General features: G+C 49.3%; 1 protein-coding gene across 6 annotated transcripts in view; it reads left to right on the plus strand.

The window, feature by feature from the left end:
* Positions 1-3,220: 3,220 nt before the first annotated feature.
* Positions 3,221-22,908, plus strand: part of RHBDL3 (rhomboid like 3) — a 75,911-nt gene continuing 56,223 nt past the window's right edge. For 2 of the 6 annotated variants that reach the window (XM_075441110.1, XM_075441108.1), the window contains exons 1-2: positions 6,898-7,017; positions 10,496-10,519. In XM_075441110.1, the coding sequence (XP_075297225.1) occupies positions 6,898-7,017; positions 10,496-10,519 (144 nt within the window). Of the gene's footprint in view, positions 3,429-6,897; positions 7,018-10,495; positions 10,520-10,911; positions 11,009-22,908 lie in introns of those variants that run through there. The other 4 variants (XM_075441111.1, XM_075441112.1, XM_075441109.1 and 1 more) reach the window with 4 other exon arrangements.

Consider the following 22,908-nt stretch of genomic DNA (forward strand, 5'->3'; position numbering starts at 1 on the left):
TTGTGTTTATCTTTTTTTCTTGTTGTTTTTCCCACCTGCCCTGAAAGGTGGCCCTTACAAAACCTTGTCCTTTATCTGAGAGAATAACTGTCAGTGCCTTCAGCTGTTGGAGCTGAAATGTCTTGGCTGTGTAGTTTCTTCAATTTGTCTTAGGACTGCGCTGCCTCCATTAGAGGTTTATTTCTGATTTTTGTCAGAAGATACAAGTGGCTTCCGTGATATTTTGAAGTAGAAACACAAATGCATAGTCAACTGTGAACTTTGTGTTTATTGTCAAGGACAAAATAGAGTGGGAGAAAAAAGTGAGTGGTTCAGTGAGTCGTTGGGAAAGCTGATGCCTGTCATTTACACGGGCTTTCCAGAAAGTGAGGAGATGGGAGGTGAAGGAGAAAGCCTTATCAACAGAAGATTAGAAAGCTCCCAATCTGGAAACTATTGCACTCTATCTAGAAAATTACTAATTTTCTAAAGTTTTTGAAGAAAAGAGGACTAATACTTTTCTGGGGAGGTGTACATGCTGTTACATAAAACCTTACGATTTTCCCTGGGAAGGTGATCATTGGAGACCTTCTCTGTATCCTCCTCCTGTGTGGATAGTTAGGGCCTGGCGGTCGGAAGATGTCGTGCTGTACGGAAAGGTAGGCCCGTTCCTGAACCAGGTCGCCACGCCAACAAAGGCAACACTCCTGCTAGATAACTGGAGACCACAGAAACTAGATTCCCCCATGTTAACCTTCTCATGTGACTGAACAAGACTTGTTCTCTTAGCCTCTCTCTTTATTTCCTGTTCCAGCTCCCTGCCTGTCTCGGTGGCCTTCTAGTGGACTCACTCCAGTGCACCAGTGTCTGTTTGGTACTGGGACACCTGAGGTTGGACATGGCACAGTGCAGCCTCACGAGTCCCGGTTACTGGACGTGACTGGGGATAGTGCTTGTGGAAGGTTTGTCAGGTAGTTGAGCAGCATTTGCTACGCTTTTTCTGTGAGATGTCTTCTGACATACATGATGCGGAAAATAGATGCATCATGTTACGTAGAGCTTTTGAACCGATGACCTGACCAAGCAAAGGTTTCCCTGAATTTTTATAGTACTTCTCGTAAGCTTGTGGTGCCGTGCAGCAATGGCACATGAAAGCTGAAAAGTGCACGATGTGTTCTCAAGAGCTGATAGATCACTTACTGTGTGGTTGCTTTTTTCTTTTGTTCAAGTATAGGTACAACATATCTGCCTTGGTAGAGGGACACCAGCCTGTGATAGAAAATAAGAAGGAAGACCACTGAGATAGTGTCATTTAGTCTGCGAGGAGCATTGACTGCTTGTCTGGGCCTGTTGGTCTTTTAACATCAAAGCAAGCAGGGAAGCCTACAGATTTACATGCCTTGACAGTTTGTTTCTTTTCCTAATAGGAAATTCTGACTTAGTAGATCCTAACGCTGCTGATTATGCTTCCCCCCCCACATCAATGCACTTGTGAGAGGATTTCAGGACTTCATTTCTCACAAATTTATCTCAGACTGCCAATGCACTGAGGCTGGAGGACCTGTTGAGAGACTGATGGCTCTGCGGCGCTGCCTGGCCTGTCTCCCAGCTTGGAGTTCTGGGAAGGGTCTGCTATTTTAAACAAGTCAGTGGCTGTTGGCTCCAAAACACTCCTAAATATGAGACACTGTGTTCTGGATTTGCAGTTACGATTCCCACTCGCCTTCCTTTAAGTATCCTCTCATAGAAATCTCCACAGTATTAACGACCCAGCTCATCATCTGCGCCAAGTACCAGAGTGTTGCAACAGCTGTTCCAATGAGCGCCTCGTGTTTTATTATGCTGCTGGCGAATCTCTCAGTGTTGAGCCGGTTGCCGTGATTTTTTGTGGGGGAGACTGGCGCGGCCGCTGCTGATCTGCCGGAGCGGTCAGCCTCCGGCCTGGGACATGCCACGCGCGCCAGCCTGGCGTCCAGCGCGGCTCGGGCTTAGCCCATGGAACTGTTCTCCGTGAAGGGCTGCTGCTAGGGTTGTGCGGTGGCTACCGCTTTAGGGAGCTGTGCTCGCTGGTGATTAATTTCGTGTTAGTTAAACTTGACGCTGCTCGCCCCACGAGCGCTGGCAGAGGCGCTTTGCCGCAGCGGCCCCGCGGTCCCCAGGGCTGTGCTGACGGGCCGGGCGGGAGCGGCCGCCAGGGGGCGCGCTGCCGCCGCTCTGACAGGGCGGGGCGCGCGGGGCCGGAGCGGAGGGGCCGGCGGGCGCGGCCGTGCGGAGCGGCCCCGGCGGCGGGACCAGCCCTGCGGGGCCGCCGGGCAGAGCCGCGTTGGGCTCCCCGGGCCGGCCCGCACGGCCGCGGCCCCCCCGCCCCTCGGGAAAACGCCTGTCGGGCGGGCGGCGCTGAGGCGGGTCGTGCCGCGGGGCTGGGGGGGAGAAATGCCCCTGCCCCGAGGCGAGGCCCTGCCCTTCCTCACGGCCAGGCCTCTGGGGTGCAAGCACAGGACAGGTCGCTGCGTCCTGTTGTAAAACCCGGCCTTCTCCCTTGGCCTGGGGAGAGGGATTTGCTTAGTCTGGAAGCCGGGAAGAGAACACGAGTCCTGGTATCCGACTGCCGCGGCTCCGTTTGGGCGAGCGGCCGGTGCGCTCTGCGAAAACCTGCGTAGCTGTGCCAGCCAGGTAAGAGTGACAACGTTCCCTGCATTGCTGGCCAGGACCTCCTGCATCCTGTGAGGATTATAGTCGCCGTGAGGGGAAAGTGCTCTGCCGGTGGAGAACACAAAGAAGAAAGTCCAGGAGGTTGAGCTGTTGCTGTTTGAGTAGTGGCTGATGCAGCCCGGTCACCTCTCAACTCACTGGTGCTCTCTTAACAGCGATTTGTTTTCTCTCCTCTGATCCTGCCCATTTTCTAACAACTTCTCACATTGTGTTTACCAAAACCAGACTCCATCTCCTCTTCCTGTTCAGTCTGATGTGCGAATCACCTGGCTGTGGTACAAAGTCATAGAGAGGACAAAGATCTTGATTCAGCTTCGTTGGAGATACATCCTTCACCCCTCAGCTTTGACCTCCGCTCTGAAAGCTTGTCAGTTCAGGATTAGTTGTAAGCATGACTTGATTTTATGTTGGAAATGAACCTCGAGTTACTAATTGGTCTCCATTTGAAAAAATTCCTTTAATTTGGAATGAACTTACTAATGCATGTGATGATCCCATCAGGTGACAGTTAAAAAGGAGCTGAGACACATCTTAAATATTGTACGGCTGACCTGATAGGAGAGCTCCTGCTTAAGACAACACCCAAAAAAAGATTATCAGCAGATTTAGCTATTTCCCCAGCTATAAACAAAAAGAGAATTGGAAACAGCTGCAGCCAAGAACAGCTACTGGGGCAGAAGAGAGCTACAGGTGGAAAGACTAGAGCCTGCTTCTTCAGTGCTGGACTTGAAAAAGTTGTAAGTATAACATGGGGAGTAGGGAGAGTCAGGAGGATAGTCAACACAAGTCAGAGAAGAGATGGGACCTTATTTTTTCCCACTATTCTTTCTCTTCAGGAGGGAAAGTATCCATGAGTCAGTGAGAAGCCAAGAGAGGCAGCACATTTGGTCTAATTCATATAGATCCTAAAAGGTGAACTTGTCCCAGTATCATTGATACTGAAAGAGCCCTTTACCACCGTTACCTATTGGACACAGTTTAAACCCCAATCTCATACCATCTGTGGTCCTTCAAGATTTTTTGCTGCTTTCAGGAGTCTGAAGGGGTTAATCTGACTGGTCTGATCCAGTCCCAACTTTGTATGTGCTATCTAACTTATTGCTGGGGTTGTGTTTGGGTGCACCATTTCTGGCTTTGGATCCAAAACACTGCATCTTGCTTGAGAAGTTGCCCTCCAGGGCTGGCCGGCTGGCTGAGCTCTGCGGCAGCCATCAAGCTGGGTAGGTTGCCCCATTTAGTTCCGGTTGTGAGAGCTGGGCAGTTTCGTAAAAGCCCTTTGGGGCTACTTTGGGTGGGAAAATGACCTGTGAACAAACTGTTTTGGTTTGCTTCAGGAGGCTTAGCTAACAGATGTTGGCTGGGCCTCTACTTTGAGGGCTTTTTATTGCATATTCATGAGCTGATCTTTTTAGCCACTTCCAATGCAGGAAAGACGTATATCTACATTTTGTTTGCAGTGTTAGGAATATAAAAGGTTGCCTACATGACTGAATGTGAAAATGGATTAGGGTTTATTATCTCAAGTTCTTTCTGTCCAATTTTCTTCTGAAGCCCTTCTGTGCTCTGTCTGCGTCTGCTCTGCGGTGCCCCACAGTTCCCTAGTTTCTCTAGCAATTACTGTTTTCCAAGGTAGAGTCACCAGGGTATGCAGTGGGGAGAAATGAGTCTAAATTAAGAGTCTCTCACAGACTTGGAAGATGATAATTTGTCTGTAACAAAACTCCTCGTTAGAATACTGTTAATTTCCTTTCTGTGACAATTATAGCACAGCACTAGCTCATATGTGCAATGTGCAGATATTTCCCCTGAAAAAAGCCTATCGTTACCACTAGTGAGAAACATTCCTTAGAGGATAAAAATGAACTTGTGATTTTGCAGCAGTTTTCCAGTTTAGTGGGAGTTTGGTGTTAAGGTTTTGGGGATTCTCCCTGTTGTTTATTGCATTTATGTTAGACTTCATGGTTAGCATTTTCCTGCTAGCATCTGGTATCAGAGGCGATACAGAGCTCTTGACAGGGCGGTCCCCAACTGTTTGGAACCTGTTACCCCTGAAATTCAGCTCATTTATTCTCCCTTTACTTTAAAAACTTGCCTCGCTCCTCCCTCCAGACATCTTTAAATGATTGCTGTTTCTTTCTGTTGGCATAGCATGTTTTTGCTTATCCATCTGTTTTGAAGTTTTGATGAGGTTTAGTTTTTTAATCAGAAAGAGATTGTTTTTATAATAGCTGTTTAGTGCCTGGAATATTTTGGCAGGGGTGGTGCTGTATGAGTAAAGTGGGTTAGTGATTCTCAGAAGTGCTGGATTTGGTGGCCTGTTCTTGCGCTTTGGGAGAGCAGGCTGAACAGGCTTTAGATGAGCGAGAAGAGGATGCTGTGCTGAAGGAATCGCCTTTAAAACTGAAGAAGGTCTGCTCTTTAACTAATGATGATAGTTTTGGTCATTAAGGGGAGAGAAGCCCTGTTGTTCATCATTTGCACTGCAGAGCTTTTATTTTGTTGTTGTTCTGAATCCCAGGGTGGAAAAGTTCTGCTCTTCAGGTCCAAAGGCTCTGTGTTTACTTCTCGCACTTGCTTTAAAAGTTTAGCTAAAATCTTCAAAATACTGGAAGGGACATGTCTTTAAAAAATATCTTTTGGCTGGGACTGTGATCAGCCATGAGCCATCAGCTCAGAGCCATGAACAGAGACAAGTTCTTTACCTTAGCACTCTTTGAAGATAACAGATTCCTTTCTCATGTTTGTTCAGGATGGGGCATCTGGGCAGTACTACAGGATGAAAGGATCATCTTAACTCTCTCATTTGTTCCCCAAATATGGATCATTTGCAGGCTTGAGGTCTCCTGCTGGTTTTGCTAAGGGATCAGGTCAGGTGACAGAGGAGATCATTCCCTTTGCTTGACCTTGCTCAGCTGTGTGGGATGAGATTTTAGCCTTAAATCAGTGCCAGGATGCTGAGGTGTGGAAACCTGCTGTTCTCTGGTGGCTGTAGGTGGGTGCAGCTCATGGGAGCACATAGAAAGAACTTGGTACTGTTCCTTTTTTACTGCAGACAAATCTTTTAGTAACTGAGAAGCTAGGACCCAGTGGCTAACAGTGCGGGGCCGTGCGGTTTCCCATTGCTGTGTGGGACAAACTTGATCCGTATCAAAAGTCACATGCAGTGTGGAGTTTGTGACAGCTGTGGGTGGGACAGGCAGTCTCTGCTGGGTGGGAGATCCCATGCCTTTTCCACAGGTATTCTATCTGGATTTTTTTGCTTTTTTTTTATTGTTTGTATTTTACATGAATTTGTAGAGAAGAGAAGGACTTCTCACTTGGTCTCGTGCTTGTGGCTGAGGTGTGTCCGATCTGGTATCGGAGCTCTTGCACCAAGAAAACGTGGCCTGCAGTGCTGGACCCTCTCTGCGCCGACTCTGGGCTCCGTCGGGCTCTGGCTGCCGGGGCAGCAGAAGGCAGAGGCACCGGCACCGTGAGCCCTTGCCCCTCGCCAGCCTGTTCCTGCGCTCAGCTGGAAGAAGCAAAATCTGCTGGCTGTTTGCCCCAGTCAGGGCGTTCCTCCAGTGCCTAACCCGGGCTCCAGATGGTGAAGGTGCCCGTCTCGACGTACGGGAACAAACAATCACGGAAAGCATTTAAACCCCCGCGCTGCGAGACTCTCCGGGAGGGAGAAGCTCCCCGCAGCCAGCTCCCACCGCGTCCCGCCGGCTGCCTGCGCTCCGGCAGCGGGCCCCCACCGGCGGGCACCGGGCGGGACCGGAGCGGGTCGGGCCGGGGGGACAGGGCCGAGCCTCGCCGGGCCGCTCGGGGGGGCCGACCCCGGGCTCCCCCCGCTCGCCGCCGCCCAGCCCGCTGCAGCCCCGGGCTCTGCCCGCCCCGCCCAGCCCCGGCACGGCTCGGGGGAGGCGGCGGCCGTGCCCCGGGCGGGGGGCAGCGCCCGGCAGCGGGGGCGGGAGGCGGCGGGCGGCGTGGGAGGGTCACCTGCCCCGGCCGGAGCCGGCCGCCGCGATGCCGCCCGCCAGCGCTGCCCGCGCTAATTGGATGCGCCCTGGATGGAGGATTGCCTCCCCGCCCGGCTGCGGGAGGCGGGAGGGCAGGCTCGGCTGCGCTTGAAAGTTCGCCAAGCAGCAGCTAGGTTTCATTTCTTTAAGGATCTGGGGAGAAGGGGGGGGGGGGGCGGGGGCTGGAGGGGGACCGTTTCCAAGGATGGGAGACCGGCTGCCGGAGCCGCACGCCAGCTCTTCCCCTGCTGTGGCTGCCAGCTCAGAGGCGGAAGAAATCGAGGTGCTGGACTCCGAGGATGTCCTGCCTATGGCCGCAGAGGATGTAAGTTCGCTTTGCTCGATGCCTTCCTCCCCTTTCCCCCGGGCCGGGCTAATCGGCTCAAGCTATTTATAGGTGAAACCCGGGATGGGGGAAGGAGTGGGGCTGGTGACTCTCCGGGACGAGGGAAAGCCGCCGTCCCCGCCGCTCTGCGCGCCCCTCGCCGCCGGGCCCGCTCGGTCCCCGGGCCCGCAGCTCCCTGCCCCTCCCTGCCCCAGCCTGCACAGCCCCGGGGCAGCGGCCCGGCCGGGCTGCGGGCCCGCTCCGTGCCGGTGAGATGCTGGCTCACGGCGAGCTGCGGCTGGCCGCGCACGGAGGCGGCTCTGGAGGCTGGAGAGGGGCTGGAGCGGCTTCCTGGGGACAGGGAGCTTCTCCAGAGTCCCCGCCGCCCGGAGGGTGACAGACGTGAAACGCTCTCGGGAGCCGGTTCCCTCTTCCAGCCCCCGAGCAACAAACAGCCAAGGAAGTTTTTTTTCCCCGGCTCGGCAGCGCTGATAGCTTCCCTCTGAGCGCTGATTGCAGCTGGGGGTGGGATAACCTGGCACCGGGTCCCTGCCTCTGCTCCTCCGGCCCGGAGGGACAGCAAGGGGTCCTGCGTGCGTGGCTCTGCTCCCGCCGGGCCGGGCAGCCAGGCCCGCAGAGCTGCGGCGGTGCTGGCGCGTCTGCCGGTCCCGGGGGCAGGGGCTCGCCGGGCGCCTCTGCGAGGGAGGGGATGCGGCCAGATCCCGCATTCCCGGTGCATCCCGGCGCGGCTGGCAGCTCTGCTGCCCGACAGACTCTGCTGGGATGAGGACTGAGAGCTGCTCGGTCTGCAGTGGTGAGAGCGGGGTCTGTTCCTGCGTGTGGCACTAAACGTCTTTCTGAAGTGGGCTCTGTCTCGGGTCTTGCACCGGTGTGAAAGGGACGCTTGTGAACTAAGCCTCCAACGATGGCACATGCCCTTTCCCCCCTGCTTTTGTGACACTGCTGGAGGAACCCGCCTGGGGCTGCTGAGGGGCAGTGCCTGCTCCTCACCCCCAAGCCCTTCCTTCCGAGTCGACCAGAATTCGCTTGCTGTTGGGTTTTCCTCCCAGAGGGTAGCGGAGGAAGTGCAGCTGCCTGGCAGAGCTGCATTCCCCAGGCTATATTCCTGGGCACTGTACAGGCAGCAGGGAACGTGTGATGCAGTTTGACCTCTGCTGTGACACTACCAGACAGTCCGAAGAGTAGCGTGCCTGAGCCGGGGCCATGTGTAGCGTTCACTCGGAAATGGTGGCTTTCCAGGAGCTTGCACAAGTCCAGGTTTCCAACTCCCTGTACTTGCTTACCTCAGACTGTGACCTTTTCTTCCCTGGCAAATTTTGTGCTTGTCTGAATGGGCTACAAGAAAGATTTCCTGTTGTGATACACATCGGTCCCTTGGAGTTACTCCAGCCTCTACGCCAATGCAGCCATTAGCGATCCAGTCCTGCCAGGGCTCAGCAGATGCTGAAGTGCTGAGTGCCTGGCAGGATTGGGCTCCTGAAACAGGAGAGAGACCATGAGCTTTGCTTGGTGAATCTCAGAACAGATTCTCATCCTAGTTCTGCTACTGACTTGCTGCTTGACCTTGAGGTAGGACAGCTTGGGTCTGATCCAGCTCGCAGTGTCTCGCCGTGACTTACGCTGGGATCTGCATTGTTATTTGACTCTGGTACCTTGTTGTCTGCAATCAACAAAATGGAGCTAGAGCCCACGGTTGCATTGGTTATGGGAAGCTGCTGAGACCTGGCAGAGGATGATGTGACAGAAGCCCGAGGTATCATGTATCATCTTCAAGTCGGAAGAGCAAGAAGTGGTGTAAATGCCCTCCTCCTCCTTAGCCAAGATTTCCTGCTGAAACAAGCAGGCTACAGAGCATCATCTCTGAAAATTCAAACTGCTCTGTAGTAGGAGCGTGCCCCCCGAGACCTAACCGGGGGTTGATTTTCTGTTGTTGTTATTACATTTGAAAGCTTGATGTAAACTCTCTGGCTTGGCCAGCAAGAACTGACACAAGGTCAGTTCTTTATGTGTTATTAACCACAAAAATATTTTGTAGTGGAGTTTGGCTGTCACAGCCTTGACAGTGTGTAACAGCTCAACTCTGATGTCACTACAGCTTTTGGAGCAGCATTCCACAAAGCCAGGATTCAGGCAGTCCCAAAATGTTCTGTTTGAAATGCTGGGCTGATTTATGGTGATAAATGGGAGTTTATAAATGAATAGAGGCATGGGGAGGAGGGGAGCCAACAACTTAACTGATGAAATGGAATTCAGTGGCCTGATATCCCACTGTCTCTCCAGTCAATTCTGCTTTAGATCTGCCTACCATGTGAAAAGAAATGTTCATCCAGGACTAGATAAGACTCTCACCAGAGCTTTGCTTCACATATAGCACAGTGAGATTTGCTTCTGTGAGTCTGATGGTTGTTATTTTACTCATTTTGCTTTTCTGGGAAGGTGAATGAGGCAGAAACAAAGTGTTGAGCTGAACAGCAGTTCAGACAGGAGAGCTGGAAATGTGCAGGTTTTTTTCGTGGGGACTCCAGTCCAGTGGTTACCCTGCTGTTGCCTCATGGAATTTGCTCTCTTCTCAGCTGATCCCCAAATCCAGGAGAGATGAGAGAGAGCCTTAAACAATTCATTAGGAATTTCTTCTGTTCCACGGGACTGTGAGGCAGCAAGCGTGGGGCAGGGAGGTGACTTAATGTTGGTCTTTCTATGAAGCATGTATCAGAGCCGATCGCCAGCTTGTTTTTTCTGTTTCCAAGTGACAAGGACTTGTGGAGTGCTCACATGGTTGTCTTTGTTGGAGTGGGGCTTCCTCGTGTACAGAGATTTTAAGGCAGATCTGCTACAACCAAAGTTGTGGGGTAAATCCTTGTGATGGGCTCCCTCCAGCCTTCCACCCTCCTACCTTGTGCGAGAGTAGTTAGATATTTTTCAGATGTGGACATGTGAGGCTCAAAGAACTGATGGGTTACCAAAGGCCTTGCAGCAAGTTCCCTGCCAGAGTTAGGTGCAGGCAGCAGACAAGGCTCTGACAATGCAGCAAGGCAGTCTGTGGGTCGGTGTTGGGCCACGGGATCTCAGAAAGTGATCTGAAAAACCATTGCTAATTCCTCCCTCCACTCAATATACACCAAGCTTTCTTGAACCCCGTGAGTGAAAAAGCCTTTTATTCGTTGCTTGCCCGCAAGTAGACAAAGCGAGAGACAACAGAATTAACACATGAATGTTCTGAGTTCCTCCTAATTTGGATTTGTAAATGAAAACTGTTCTCCCTGTGGTTGGTAGATTCCCCCTGCCTCCTCCTCCGGAAGGGTAGGTGATTCTGGGATGAAGAAGGATGCTGGAAATGGCACTAAATCATTTGGTTATTTCTCTATTAGAATGTACTTCTACAGTTTACTGCATGTTAATGTCGTTGCTCTTAAACCTTCTTTTTCTTCTTTTTCCTCCCTTATGCATTGCCTCTCAGCACTGGAAAGCCCTATTTGATCAGGTATGTGAACAACTGATATATTGTCTCTGTCTTGTGAGCAAAGAGCCTAACCTCTAGTTAATTTCCTCTGTACTAGATTTTCCCCGTGTTTAAAGTACAGCCTAGGACTAACGTGCTCCATGTTCCAGGATGCTGGTGTGCAAGTCATAATTATCACTACTGCTCTGGGCCTTTCTCTTGCTTCCTCTTCAGAGTAGCCAGGGACAGAAGCAGGCCCAGCCTGGCCATCCCTCGGAGCTGAGGTGCTGCAGCAGGTACTCTGTTTGCTGCCAGTTGCACTGTCCTTGCTCCGTGGATTGAAGGATCTTCTACTCTTGGAGGCAGGCAAACTAGTACCTGTAAAACCAGCACTGCATTCTTTGAAATGGATCCCCAGCTGCTAAACTGGCATCTACGGGGTTACATCATCCAGGGGAGGACCTGCTGCTTAAAACTTGCACAGAACTAGCAAAGTACCTGCTTCTGTACCAAGGACTGTGGTTGTATCAGGTAAATGCCTTGGATTAGATCTGTAGCCAGCTGAAATCAGCACAGCTCTGTAGAGCTCTGAGTTATAGCTGCTGAGAATTTGGGTTGTGGATTCTAGTTTGTAAATTATGTTTTTAGCTGCTTTAACTGACATGTTTGCTTTGTGGTATTCCTTCCATCTGCCAGGTTGAAATGTGAAGCAGCTATAAACTGCAGGATTTTTCTAGGGTTGACTTGCTCCTAAACTGCAGCACCCTCTTGATGTCAAACTTTTGTGCTGTTGTGTGTGTGTGTAAATGTCACCTCTTGTGAGGGACCTTATGGTGATGCTGGCATTGTCCTGGCAATACTGAAGTTCGGATGGGATGTCGTCCCTGCTTTATGAAGGTGATAATCTTGCTTCTGCGTCTGGCTGAACTGCAAAGCTAAAAGCTGTGGTGCAGTCTCTGCGAAAGGATGTCCTTGGTACCCTGGGGGTCCCGGTGTCATTCAGCTGATAACTGGACTGCCTGTTCTGAGGAGTGCTCATTTATACCCGGTTAGCCGTGACCGACTGCTAATCCACATGTGTAGACTGCAGTACATTTGTTGTTGTACAATCAAGCAAGCTGGCAATTGGGAATTAGATCACTGTAATTGTTGATCACACCTAAATTGTGTCTTGTATTTGAATTTGCTGATGCTCACAGGGTATGCTGGCACTCAAAAGGTGAGTGCAAGATAAATTGCTTGTGGTCTGTGCTGGATGTTTGTTTCAGCCACTTTGAATTCTCCCTGTCTCAAACGTTGGCCTTAATTTGGAGTCTGATTCTACAAGCATGCTTTGAAGTCATTGAGTCCTTGTGGGATAGGGCTCTTGGCTGGTAGCTACCTCGGGCTCAAAGAGAGGAATCGGTAATTTCCCACTGGACTTACTTGAATAGTAGATGGGGTTTTTTTCTTCTCTTTTTCTTTTTAAGGAAGGAGAGAGTTTCACTGTTGGATTTACAGAACATTACCCCAGTGACAAGGGAATGGGTTGTAAAGGCAGACCTTCAATAATTAGCTATGTTTCAATTAGGGCTGCAGCTGAAATTTAAGCCTTGTCTGTAAAGGCTTTATTATCAAAGAGAATGCAACCTGTGACAACTAGTCGTAAGTCCTGAATAAATCAATAACGTCCTTGTTACCCGTGGGCAAAGCTGAGGAGCTGACGTCTTCCTTGAGCGTTATATCAGCAATGCGATGCAATTAGCCCTGCAGTGAATCGCAAGATGCTGTTTGTCATGGAACAAGGTTGCTATTCCCAGCAGCTCTGTGCTGGTAGGAGAGGGGAGCATTTTGTTTAGCTCTGACAGGCATCCATGTGAAACATGAGAACAGTCTTAATAACTAGAGGAAGCCTGCGTGTTAACACTCAGAACAGTTGCGGCTCTCCCTGGGAGATATGACCTGGCCTTATGTGTGCTTAGAGTGGAAATGGGTGGCCGAAGATTCACGTGCTCTGTGACTCATGGGCTGGGACTGGAGTTTGACAGCTCACCCTCTTGGCTGAGACTCGCGGGCCTCTGCATTCACCACCTCCCAGGAGAGCAGCAGAGCAAGAGAAGGCTCTGGAGAAAGTGTTAGAGCTGTTGGGAATTCACAGGCTGGGAGTCTGCAAGTCTCTTGTTTCTGGGGTGCTGGAATATGACAGCAAACAGTTCAAGGGAGGGGTCAGCACTTCCCCCTACCTGCATTTGAGGATGAGATAAATTATTATTAATTTTTTTTTCCTATGGGGAGAATTTTTTTTGAATACTTTTATTTTGGTTTACTGACACAAAAGCAGGTTTTTTTGTTTAAACATACAAAATTAAAGGGTTTGGGTTTTTTTATGGACACCCCCCCATCTTAAATTAAAAATTCAAAACCTCTTGATGAAAATTGCTGCTCAGCCATAAAGCAGTGCTTTTTGCTTGTTTATTTTGGGGGAGAGGAGTGACTGACGATGCTTTCTGGAGGAATTTTCTATTTGTTTTGATCCAGCTCTCATCTGTCACGCTGGGAACTGTCAGTGACTCAAGCCAATATCTCCAGCCACTTGCAGATTGCTTCTTTTTAAGACGTAAAAGAACTTAAATTTGGCAAAAGGCAGATCCAGAGTTGCTTCCTAGGCTTCGAGGTGCAAAGAGGCCCCTGCCAGGGCAAAATCCTGACTAGGCTGAAGCAAGAACCGAAATTCCTCCTGCGTTTAGCAGGGTCAGCACTTCACCCAAGAGTTTGCGAGCAGGTAGACAAGTGGCTTTTCAGTGCTGCAGCCAGGCAGTTGCAGTACAGCTGCTGCTTCATACTGTGCTTATGAGACGCCTGTTTTATTGCGAGGCCATGGCCCTCGGGCAGCTCTAACTCAATTTTATATGGGAACTTTTACAGGGATTCATACATTTATTTATTGTGCTCATAAACACCCTCCACCCACCCACACACACACATTAGCTCCGCATCTGCTGCCTTCTGCAGAGCCTGCAGTGTCACTGAGCACTCCATGCTGTCTCTGTGTGGAATCCAGGCTTTGAGCAGAGCAAGGCATTGCCTCTCTTCATCACTCTGCAGTCTCCTGGGGTTTTCTTCATTTGTTCTTCACTGGCCAAAACCCCATTTTTTTTGTTAATGTTCTGGTAAAGTTAAAAACGCGACAATCCTAGGAGCAGGTCCTGACAATTTCACGCTTCTCCGTGCTAACAGGATCCTCTCCTGATTCTCATGTCTGCACACAAGGCAACATCTCACTGTCCTTGTTGAAGCCAAGCTGTCTGATGGTTAGAGAGCGAGTCTGCAGATGAGTCTCCTGAGGGGCTGTTCCTGCTTCGCTATGTCCTTTCTGGGGCCTTGGGTGCCCTTCTTTGCCTCCATGTCCCCAGTGCCCCTGCTTTAGAGATGACTGCAGCTAATCGGTATTTATCCAGCCCTTGGCTGCACTGGGTGAAAGGGGCTGTCTAGGAGGATGATGTTCATTATTAGGACAGACCTGCCTTCTGAAGGTGGCTTTTAGCCTTGTGAGATGCCAAGAGTTTGTATCACCTTCTCTGTTTCCCCATCCCTGTGACTGCTGAGATTTCAAGGGTGAATTATCAGCCCTCATCTCGGAGCTCTCACTTTTTCTCACCCGTACTCTGGTTTGTAGTCATGACAACAAACTTGTTTTAAATAGACATGCACAAAACTCTCCCAAAAGACCCTCCTCACTAGCTCAGCACCTTGATCCTATTGCTTGTCAATCCAGGCTGTGTTTTTGTTGCAGCTGCTTTAGAAATCCTGGATTCCTTCCTGAGACTTGTACGTGGGTGTGATGGTAACAGATGAACAGAGTTTATGGGGAATGCAGAGAGATGCCAAGTTACCCGGTCTGTGTGGGCAGCTAATGGAAAACCTGAGCTCAGGAACAAGGCTGTAGAGATAGCCTGGACCAGACATGCACTTGCCAGGAAGAGTTCAGTTGCTGACACTACCAGCAGTGGGTGCAGCTGAACCTGCTCTACCGTGGTCTCATAAAACATTAAAATATGCTTGAAAATATGCTGACTTGACAGCCTTCTTAAATCCAGGGCTGGTTCCTGCATGATTGAAGTTGCAAAGCAATGCATAAAATCAGGCCAGCTATGACCATGGTTGGTGGTAACCAAGAAAGGGAATTATTTTGAACTCAATGAGCTTTTGTGTTAACTGTGTCCCTTTTCTCTGGGTAGCCTTTAACACAGGTGGGACGAACTACTTCCCACACTGTAAAAGAAATTCCATTTTTCTTTTCCTGGGGCACTGTTGAGCTAAACATCGCACTTCACTTTGAGGAGTTTCCCTGGCTATTGTTGCTGGCTAACCTTTGCTGGCTGTGGCTGGAAGAGCTTGCCTTGTCTCTGAGCTCTAGGCAATGGTTTGTGCCTGGAGATTTTGCCCCTTTCTCTGACAAATGGCTTGTGTCTTACCGCTCATTTGTGTGGGTCACTGGGAGCAGAGGAGCCAGAAACTGCAAGGTGAGCAATAGGAAATAATGGCAGTGAGAGCAGCAGTATAGGCAAGCAGGTTGAACATGGGGTTGTATGTGACCTTCAGATCCTTGCCTGAATTTTGGACTATCACTGCCTGTTTAGATTAGTGTTTGTCAGGACATAGGTCTGAATGTAAGTGGAGTGGTGCTGCAAAGAGGAGGTTATAAGAACTGGAATTAGGAAGTAGTCATAGACTTGTTATTTCATCTCCTAATGTGAGCTGGAGAATCGGAGGTACTGGTGGGAAGGCTGTCCATGGTGATAACAGATTCGCACCCAGGCCCTAAAACCAGGGTCTGCCTTGCCTGCTTTACTAGATGCTTCTGTGAGCGTGACAAGAAATTTGCCCCCTTCTCCCCCTCCACCAAGCTGTGCATTGTAAAGGGGAAAGACACTTTAAAAGCTACAAGGGTCTCTTGGCAATGCACAGAGGGGGTTCTGCATCTGGCCAACGCCTTGAAGTCTAATCTCATTTACAGTTGTCAGCGTGGGCTGCTGGAGGAGATGAAAGGCAGAGGACAAGGAGGGAGAATAGATTAGTCTCGAGCAGAGGGCACTGGGAGTGCACCTGCCTCTGCCCCGCTACCTTGAGGAGGGGCGGCAGTAGCAGCTGGGCGTGTGTCATCTGCTGCTCTTTGAGGCGCCCGGCCATGGAGCACACGATTAATGGCTCAAGGGGCTGGGCTTTTGTGAGCGATAAAGCCCTGGGATTTAGGCAGGGCTCTCGGGCCTTTTTTCTGAGCAGCGCCATCACTTTACATTTCTCAAGTGGCGTTTTGGTCTCGGGGAGCTGCTGGCTGTGGGCACAATGCTTCCCTTTCTCCTCCCTCCCCAAACTGGGCTGACCTTTGTCATGCGGCATTAACCCTTTGACTCCTCCACTTTGGGTTATAGGGTTGGGGAAAAAAAAGAGAGTCCCTCCAAATTCATTGCCCTGTGGATAGACGTGAAGGGAAGAATAGGCTAGTAAGAGAGGGTCTGTTTTTGCTGAAGGAGATTGGTTTGATGATGCTGTCTGGATTATCAACCCCTTGCCTTCTGCCAGAGGCTCTTTTGAATACAGTAGCCCCCAGGAAAAAGGGGAGGGGAGTTTATCCGTCATTCAAGGACAGAAACTCAGGCATTGAGCAGCAAATAGATGTCTAAGAGACTATTCCCTCTGCAGGGTAATGCCTTGTCTTTTACCCTGCCTGGATTAGCCTGTGTCCGTCCCCAGTGTTGTTACAGTGGATGGCAATCTCCCAGCACTTCAAGGCTTATACCCAGATTTGGCTTTTAGCCACGATACACCGGAGTGATGGCTCAGCATGAAAAAGCTACCTGGAGGTCGTTAATGATCTTCCTGCCTCTTGCAGCATGAACAGCAAAACCTCCCCAAGTTCCTCCTTAATCTTCTAATACCTCTGTACACTGAACACTAGCCAGCCCCTAAGCTGGATGCGGGTCTCTGGGATTGTCTGTCTTTACACCTTCCCTGCAGCATGAAAGGTTTGTGATCAGCCACCCCATTTCCCCTTCCCTGGCTATTCGAATACTCCTCTCTCCAATCCCGCCAGCCTGTATGTGGACTGTTGGCTTTGCTTACTGCAAAATTTGGGAGTAGAAGCCATCAATATGAACCAGACATCAGTAGTGTTGCAAACACAGCACTATTAAGCTTGTGCTGTAGAAGTAAGCATCCCCTGAAATGTTTCAAGGAGTCATAACAAACACACCGAAAAGCACATGGAGGCTGAGTCAGTCTTACACAGCTCGTGAGTTACTGGCAGCTTGGTGTCTCTAGATTTGTGAAAGCCTCAGGAGTCTTCCTACTCATTACACATTTGTGTACCTTCCAGCTGTCTGGAAACCTGCACGGTAGAGTGCAGCGTCCGAGAGGGACAGCGAGCTGCGTTCGGACCGTTGTATCTCTCTGCTGCCTCCTGATCCCAGCTGCGGTGGGAGGCTTTGGTAGTGTGCGCTCTGCCATTTCAGCTGAATGTGCGGGATGGTTTTTAGGCACATGGGGTTTTTTAGATTCTTGCTAATGCATTGTTCTCTAATTCTGTCTTGCACATAGAAAATCACCGAAGCAATAAGAACGTTTAAGCCTGCATGTTTAAAAAGAAACAGATTGGGGGGGGGGGCCATAAACACAGAGTGGCTTGATGCTGTTCTGCAAATCAGCTGGTGCATTGTGCTCTGTGGCAGTGTGCTGTGTTGTGACAGAGAAGGGGAAGAGATCATCCAGTCTCCAGAGGAATAAACCAGCTTCTTAGCGAGTGGAAACAGTTTGGAGGTGCTTTTTGACACCATCATCGCTTACACCTGTAACATTTACAGGGCTTTTAAAGTTACACTCTGTCAGACCTGGAAAGCAAGCGTTTCTCCTCTGCGGTAGGAAGTATGAAGTTCCTGTTGCCTTCCGGTGTTTGCAGTCACTGCAAATGTACCAGGGCAGGTTTACAAATTAAATGCAGCAGTGGGCGTGTTTGAGTTTGACAGCAGCCAAGGAAGCTGTGATCTGTTTCTGCCTCCTCGCTAGGCATTGTACAATGCATTAGTCTGAAATCAGCTTGGTGCCAATACACCACGAGATGGAGTTCATGGGGTGCAGGTGATCGGCTGTTTTCCTGCACTGTTGTACTTACAGGCTGCTGAGGAAAGCTGAATCTAAATGCTCTGGATTTTTATGTGACTCAAACTTTGCAGTGTTTGCCTGTTCAAGCTGTAGCACTTGGGACAGTCACTTCTTTCCCTTTCGTCTCCTGATCTCCTGAGTGGTGGTATTCTCCCCTGATTCAGCTGCTCCTGGTGGCACTGGGAATATTCTGTCACTAGAGATGGTATGTCTTAGTGAAATGTGTAGTGAAAGTCCTGAATGTTTGTAATCTGACCTGTCCTGATACTTGTTTTTGGGACCAGTCACCGTCACCTCTGCCCTGGATGGATTCTAGCTGGCTAATTGTACTTCTCTCATGGTAATTTCAGCTGGAAAAGTTGGCTTTTCTTTTCTGTTGTATGGGGCGAAGATCATGCAAAGGCCTTGCATGAGATCTGGCTATCTAGCTCATTGTAAGCCTGCAAAGTGTTTCTTTTGGATGCTGTGTTGGAGTAGAGGAGTCTGGAGACTGACTTCTGCCTTGGGCTGTCCCTGTGTTACATTCGGTGTCTTGTGCAAGGGCTGCTGTTGCACTCTCATCAGCTAGTCTGGGACCAACCTGGAGCTTCTCTTCCTTCTTTAGAAAGCACAAACCAGCACAGAATTGTAGATTCTCTGGAAGTGACCTTAATTAGCAATGACTGATTACTAGTGCCTGTAGTGTGGGGTTGTTCTCTGTGCCAGGCAATCATGAAGAGAATGCACAAAAGTCTCACTTGGACCTTGAATTCCTTCAACTCTAAGACTAAAACCCCAGCACTAACAAGACACGGTGAATACATGTATTTTTAGTATATGCTCCTGTTGCTTAGGAACAGCTGTCTGCAGTGACCCTATGTTGCTGGTGAGAAGACTAATGATGTATGAAACTGATGTTAAACAAGCAGGATCAATCTTACCCCTAGGAACCGTTCTTCATGTTCTTTGATAATTGACATACTCTGTAAGAGGCGTGTACTCTGGAGTTTCCTGAGGAAAAAAGAAATGAGGCTGCTGGAGGCAAAGATGTTAGTTACTACCTACAAACCTCTAGTCTCATGTGCGTCTTCAGGGCAGTGTTGCCTGAGGAAGCATCACTGCCTCTATGATCCTTTGTGAATAGGTACCAGAGATGACGGAGACCCTGCTTTGTGTAGCATACCCGTTTGTGATGTATGATTGTAGTGGAAGTGCCTGTCGATGACAGCCTGCAGCCAGCAAGAGGTAGCCATGCTTACCTCTTGGCAGAGAAAGGATCAATATTGTAAGAGATAAAAAATGGGAAGTTTCACAAAAGCCACTGGAGGACTTGATCCTGTGTGCTCTGACTTGGTCTGGCGAAGTGCTTGAAAACAAGTGTGACAATTGTCCTGGACCCATTATAGGTCTAACATGAACTGTATGTTTTGCTGGGGCTGGTACCAGCACGGTGTGTCTCCTAAGGGATTTGGAGAGCAAAGTGGGTTTTTAATTCTGCTCCTTGGCTCTGAAACAGAGCCAGATGCTTGTTCCCCTCCACTGGCTTCCTGCCACCCTTCTGACATGTTTGCTTACCCTCATGCTGAGAAATAATGGGAAGTGGGCCTTGAACATCTTTCCTCACTGCAGGAAGTGGCCTCCATGGAAGGATGTTGCGTTTTAGTCTTGTTGTTTGCACTGGAGAGGAAAATGAAGTGTTTATTGTGGTTCCTTCTTCCATTTGAACTGCTGCCTCTTCCCTCAGCTACTCCCTCTTGATTCCTACTAGAGGAGTTGCTTTTGCACACAGTCTTGTTGTTAGTGGATTTGTGTCTCTGGGTTGTTCTCCTCCCCGTCAGCAGGGAAGGCGTTTTTCCTTCATGTGTCCCCTGACAATAATATTTGGGTTTTGGAGAAACATTTATTTTGCACTGATTGGTGCATTTAGGCAACCTCTTTAGGGGAGACTGCTGTGAAGAATAAGGGAGATGGTCCTGCTGCTGCTCTCTTTGGTCTCTGAGCTGTGCCTGGAGACCATGACAGGAGGAACAACTTCCTTCCAACATAAATAAAGTGTCTGAACAATCTTCATAGAGCTGCATCACTGCTTTATCATGCTTTGACTTGCTAGCCCTGGGAAGTGTTTGGGGAAGTCTCTGTGTATGTGTGCAGGATTGCTGTTGTGCCTTCAGCATGCTAAATATTCTGGTGTTGTCTCCTCTAGAGCTCTATAAACTGCAGTGTATGTTGGCTTCTTTAGAGCATTCTCCAGTGTTAGCCATCCCCACCAGAGATTTTTGCTCTTGCAGTGCTCTTCAGTTAGCCTGCATCCCAGAGGCTGTGGTGTGCTGGCTTGCTTGTGTGCTCTTCACCTGGATGGGAGCCTCCTGCCTGTGTTCATTGCCTTCTACAGCATTTGGGGAGGCCAAAGCCACCTCCTTCTATGAATGAGTGCAATGGCCAGTTTGTCTGCCTGTCAGATATGACAGGAAAAAGCTTTTGTGGTGGAGAGAGCAGCAGCATGGCTTCAGACTTACGTGTGAGAGCCAAAGCTGGCTGGGGTGTAAATGCTGCACAGTCCACTTAACAAGACAGGTGCGTAGGGTGACATCTCCCAGGGTGGTGATAGCCAAAATGTCTCCCAAAGTATTGTTGTATGTGTCTGAGATAGCATCTTCCAGCCTTATTCCCTCTGTGGCCCCTTGAGCTGAGAGCTGCCATTGCTGCCTTGATTTATGGGATCTTTTAGGGTTGGTACTGGTGGCCAAGAAGAGCTGGGGCAGAAAGTCATTTGCCAGCTGCTGATTTATGGCCCTAGTATACAGTCCTGAAAAGCACAGTGAGATTTTTCTGGACTTTATGCAGTTCCAGCTCAGTGGAAGCTCCAGGCTGTTATTTGACCATGTGGAGTAATAAAACTGTGAAAACTAATTAACTTTTGGGCCTACTGCAAAACAAACTAGTTCATGCAAAAAATTACTCTATGCTTGCAAGCAACAGTGTCTTTACGGGTTTATAAGCCTGTATTTAATGACCAAGCATGTAGTACGATGCGCAAAGTATGTTTCTTTTGCTGACTTCTAAGGCTGAGCAGAATATATCAAGCTCTGTCAGTCACTGAGGATCTGAATACCAGCTTGGGGTAATGTTCTCCTTCATTCTTATTAATTACGTAGCTGATGTGTGGGTGGAGGTTTGACATAAAGCTGCATTGGATGGTTTCTTATAGTGTAAACCAGCCTGAATTACGCACACCCAACCTGAGCTGAAGCAGTTCATTCAAGCAAAGATGCTCTGTGCAGTGTGAGTGCTGTAGTCTTTCTGGGGTCATTCTCTGCTCACTGTTCCCGTGAGGTGTAGCAGAATGAGCTCTTTCCCAGTGGGAACACCAAGGTGTTTCTCTGATGTTGGCAGGCAAACAGTCAGCCCTGCTCAGGATCTGCCTCCTGTGATGAGGATGCTCTGCGTGTGCCAGTTGTGATGGTGACATCAGAGAAGGGACGTTTCTGAGTGCCCTGATGTTGTGTTCCTTGCCAATGGTGAGACACTTATCAACATTGTATAGATGATCCAACCTCTGTCATCCTGCACCAATTTGGAGGGAGGGAGTGACTGGCAGTTCTTCCCATTTAATCAGAATGTCTAAAGTAACCCTGCTCCTGTCCCATTGCTCCTGCATTACTCAGTAGCCCTTAATGCTGGCTGTCTAACTGCCTGTATTGTTAGCCGAAGTTGTGCCTGTGGATTCCTGTTCTCCTTTGCTAGGGTCTGTCAGTTGATCTGGTGGCAGAGCTCTGTGTAGAGCCTTTGTTCACTGGGCACACGATGCAGCTTTGCTGTTATTTTCTGATCAATGACTCATCACCCCAAAGAGCAGAGCTGGCCCTTTTGCAGAACATAGGGTGCTCTGGAGTAAGCTATGCAGTTGTTTGCTATGTTTGAGCTGCACAGGCTTGAGCTGCGGTTCCTCAGAAAGCTGCAGGCAGTGCATGGCCTGTCCTCTCCCCCTGTTGAGAAGAGAAGGGAGGAAAGTTGAGTATCATACCAGATCCCTTTGCTGCTCCGCTACATGGCTGTGGAATGAGGGAACCTGATCTGGAGCTACCTACTGTGGGGTGAAGGTTGTGTGCTGGCCAGGTCTATGCACACACCTGGGTCACACAGAGAGCGTCTCATATCTTGACAATCATACTTGTCATGATTGCTGATACTGCAGCAGGTATTTGGAATTTGAAAGAGAAACCATCTTAAAGGTAGGAACACTGTGATGAGAGTTTTAAAAACAATTTTTTTTTTTTTTTAAGTTTTCCCTCCTCTCTTTCTAATGGATGCACTTGAATTGTTGTAAAACTCAGTACCAGAGTACCAGCTGGCATGGGTCTGTCGCAAGCTTTGGTTTTCTCCACTAAGCCAAGTGTTACTGCAGAGCTATTATTTGACCTAAAACAAGTGTGTGTGCATACTTGCTGCTATAGAATTCTGCTTTTTCACGCATCAAATCAAGTCCCTGAGGATTTTCACCTCCCGCCCAGATCTGGCAGACAGTGAAAAAGGGAGCTATTTTTAATCTGAAATGTTCTGTGTTTTAAGTCTAAAGTATAAAATGTAGTTTTTCTCCTTACAAGTTTCATGGCTGATTGCTATAAAACTCCTTGTCTTTAAAGGAAGGATAAAACTTCCTACAGGAAGGACAAAAGTTCTGATTTTTGGGGCTATGGATCTTAGTTCCTTTGCAAAACCAAAAAACAGTGGCAGTCACTGTCCTTGGATTAAAGAATTTACCAAGGAGGAGAAACAATTTAACAGAGCAGTCTAGCAAAGTCTAGTGTGATAGAGTGGTATCAAGGGACCCAGTTCCCCTCCAGAAGGAGAGATGATGGCCACTTTATTAGGAATCATTTGCCTGAAACAAGACTTCTGGCAACCAAAGAGACCAGTATCACCGACACAACGGTGTTTACACTCCTGTTATCATCTTCTTGCTGTCAATACAGTTCCATCATCCTACTGGAGTCACTGCTCCATCCGCCCTCTTTGAAAGGCTGGCATGTGTTGTCCAGGAGAGAAGAGAAATTTCTGGTCCAAGTGTTCTCCTTGCCCAGAAGAAATAGCTATAGAAGAAGTTTCTTCCTCTCCCCGCTGTAGGGGCTGTTCTGTGCCTGAGCCAAGCCTGACAAGTGAAAGGGGAGGTCACTTTCCAGAGCAGGTCCATCCTTCAGCGTCAACCATCCCGTGCCCAGGGGTGTGAGGATGAGGGTAGCAAGTTGTAACCACCAAGGTGCAGACGCTTGTCTAAGCAATAAGGGCTCAGACCTCTGGCTTCTTTTTGCCCTAAA

The sequence above is a fragment of the Opisthocomus hoazin genome, chromosome 21, assembly GCF_030867145.1.
Source record: "Opisthocomus hoazin isolate bOpiHoa1 chromosome 21, bOpiHoa1.hap1, whole genome shotgun sequence".
Classification (NCBI taxonomy): Eukaryota; Metazoa; Chordata; class Aves; order Opisthocomiformes; family Opisthocomidae; genus Opisthocomus; species Opisthocomus hoazin.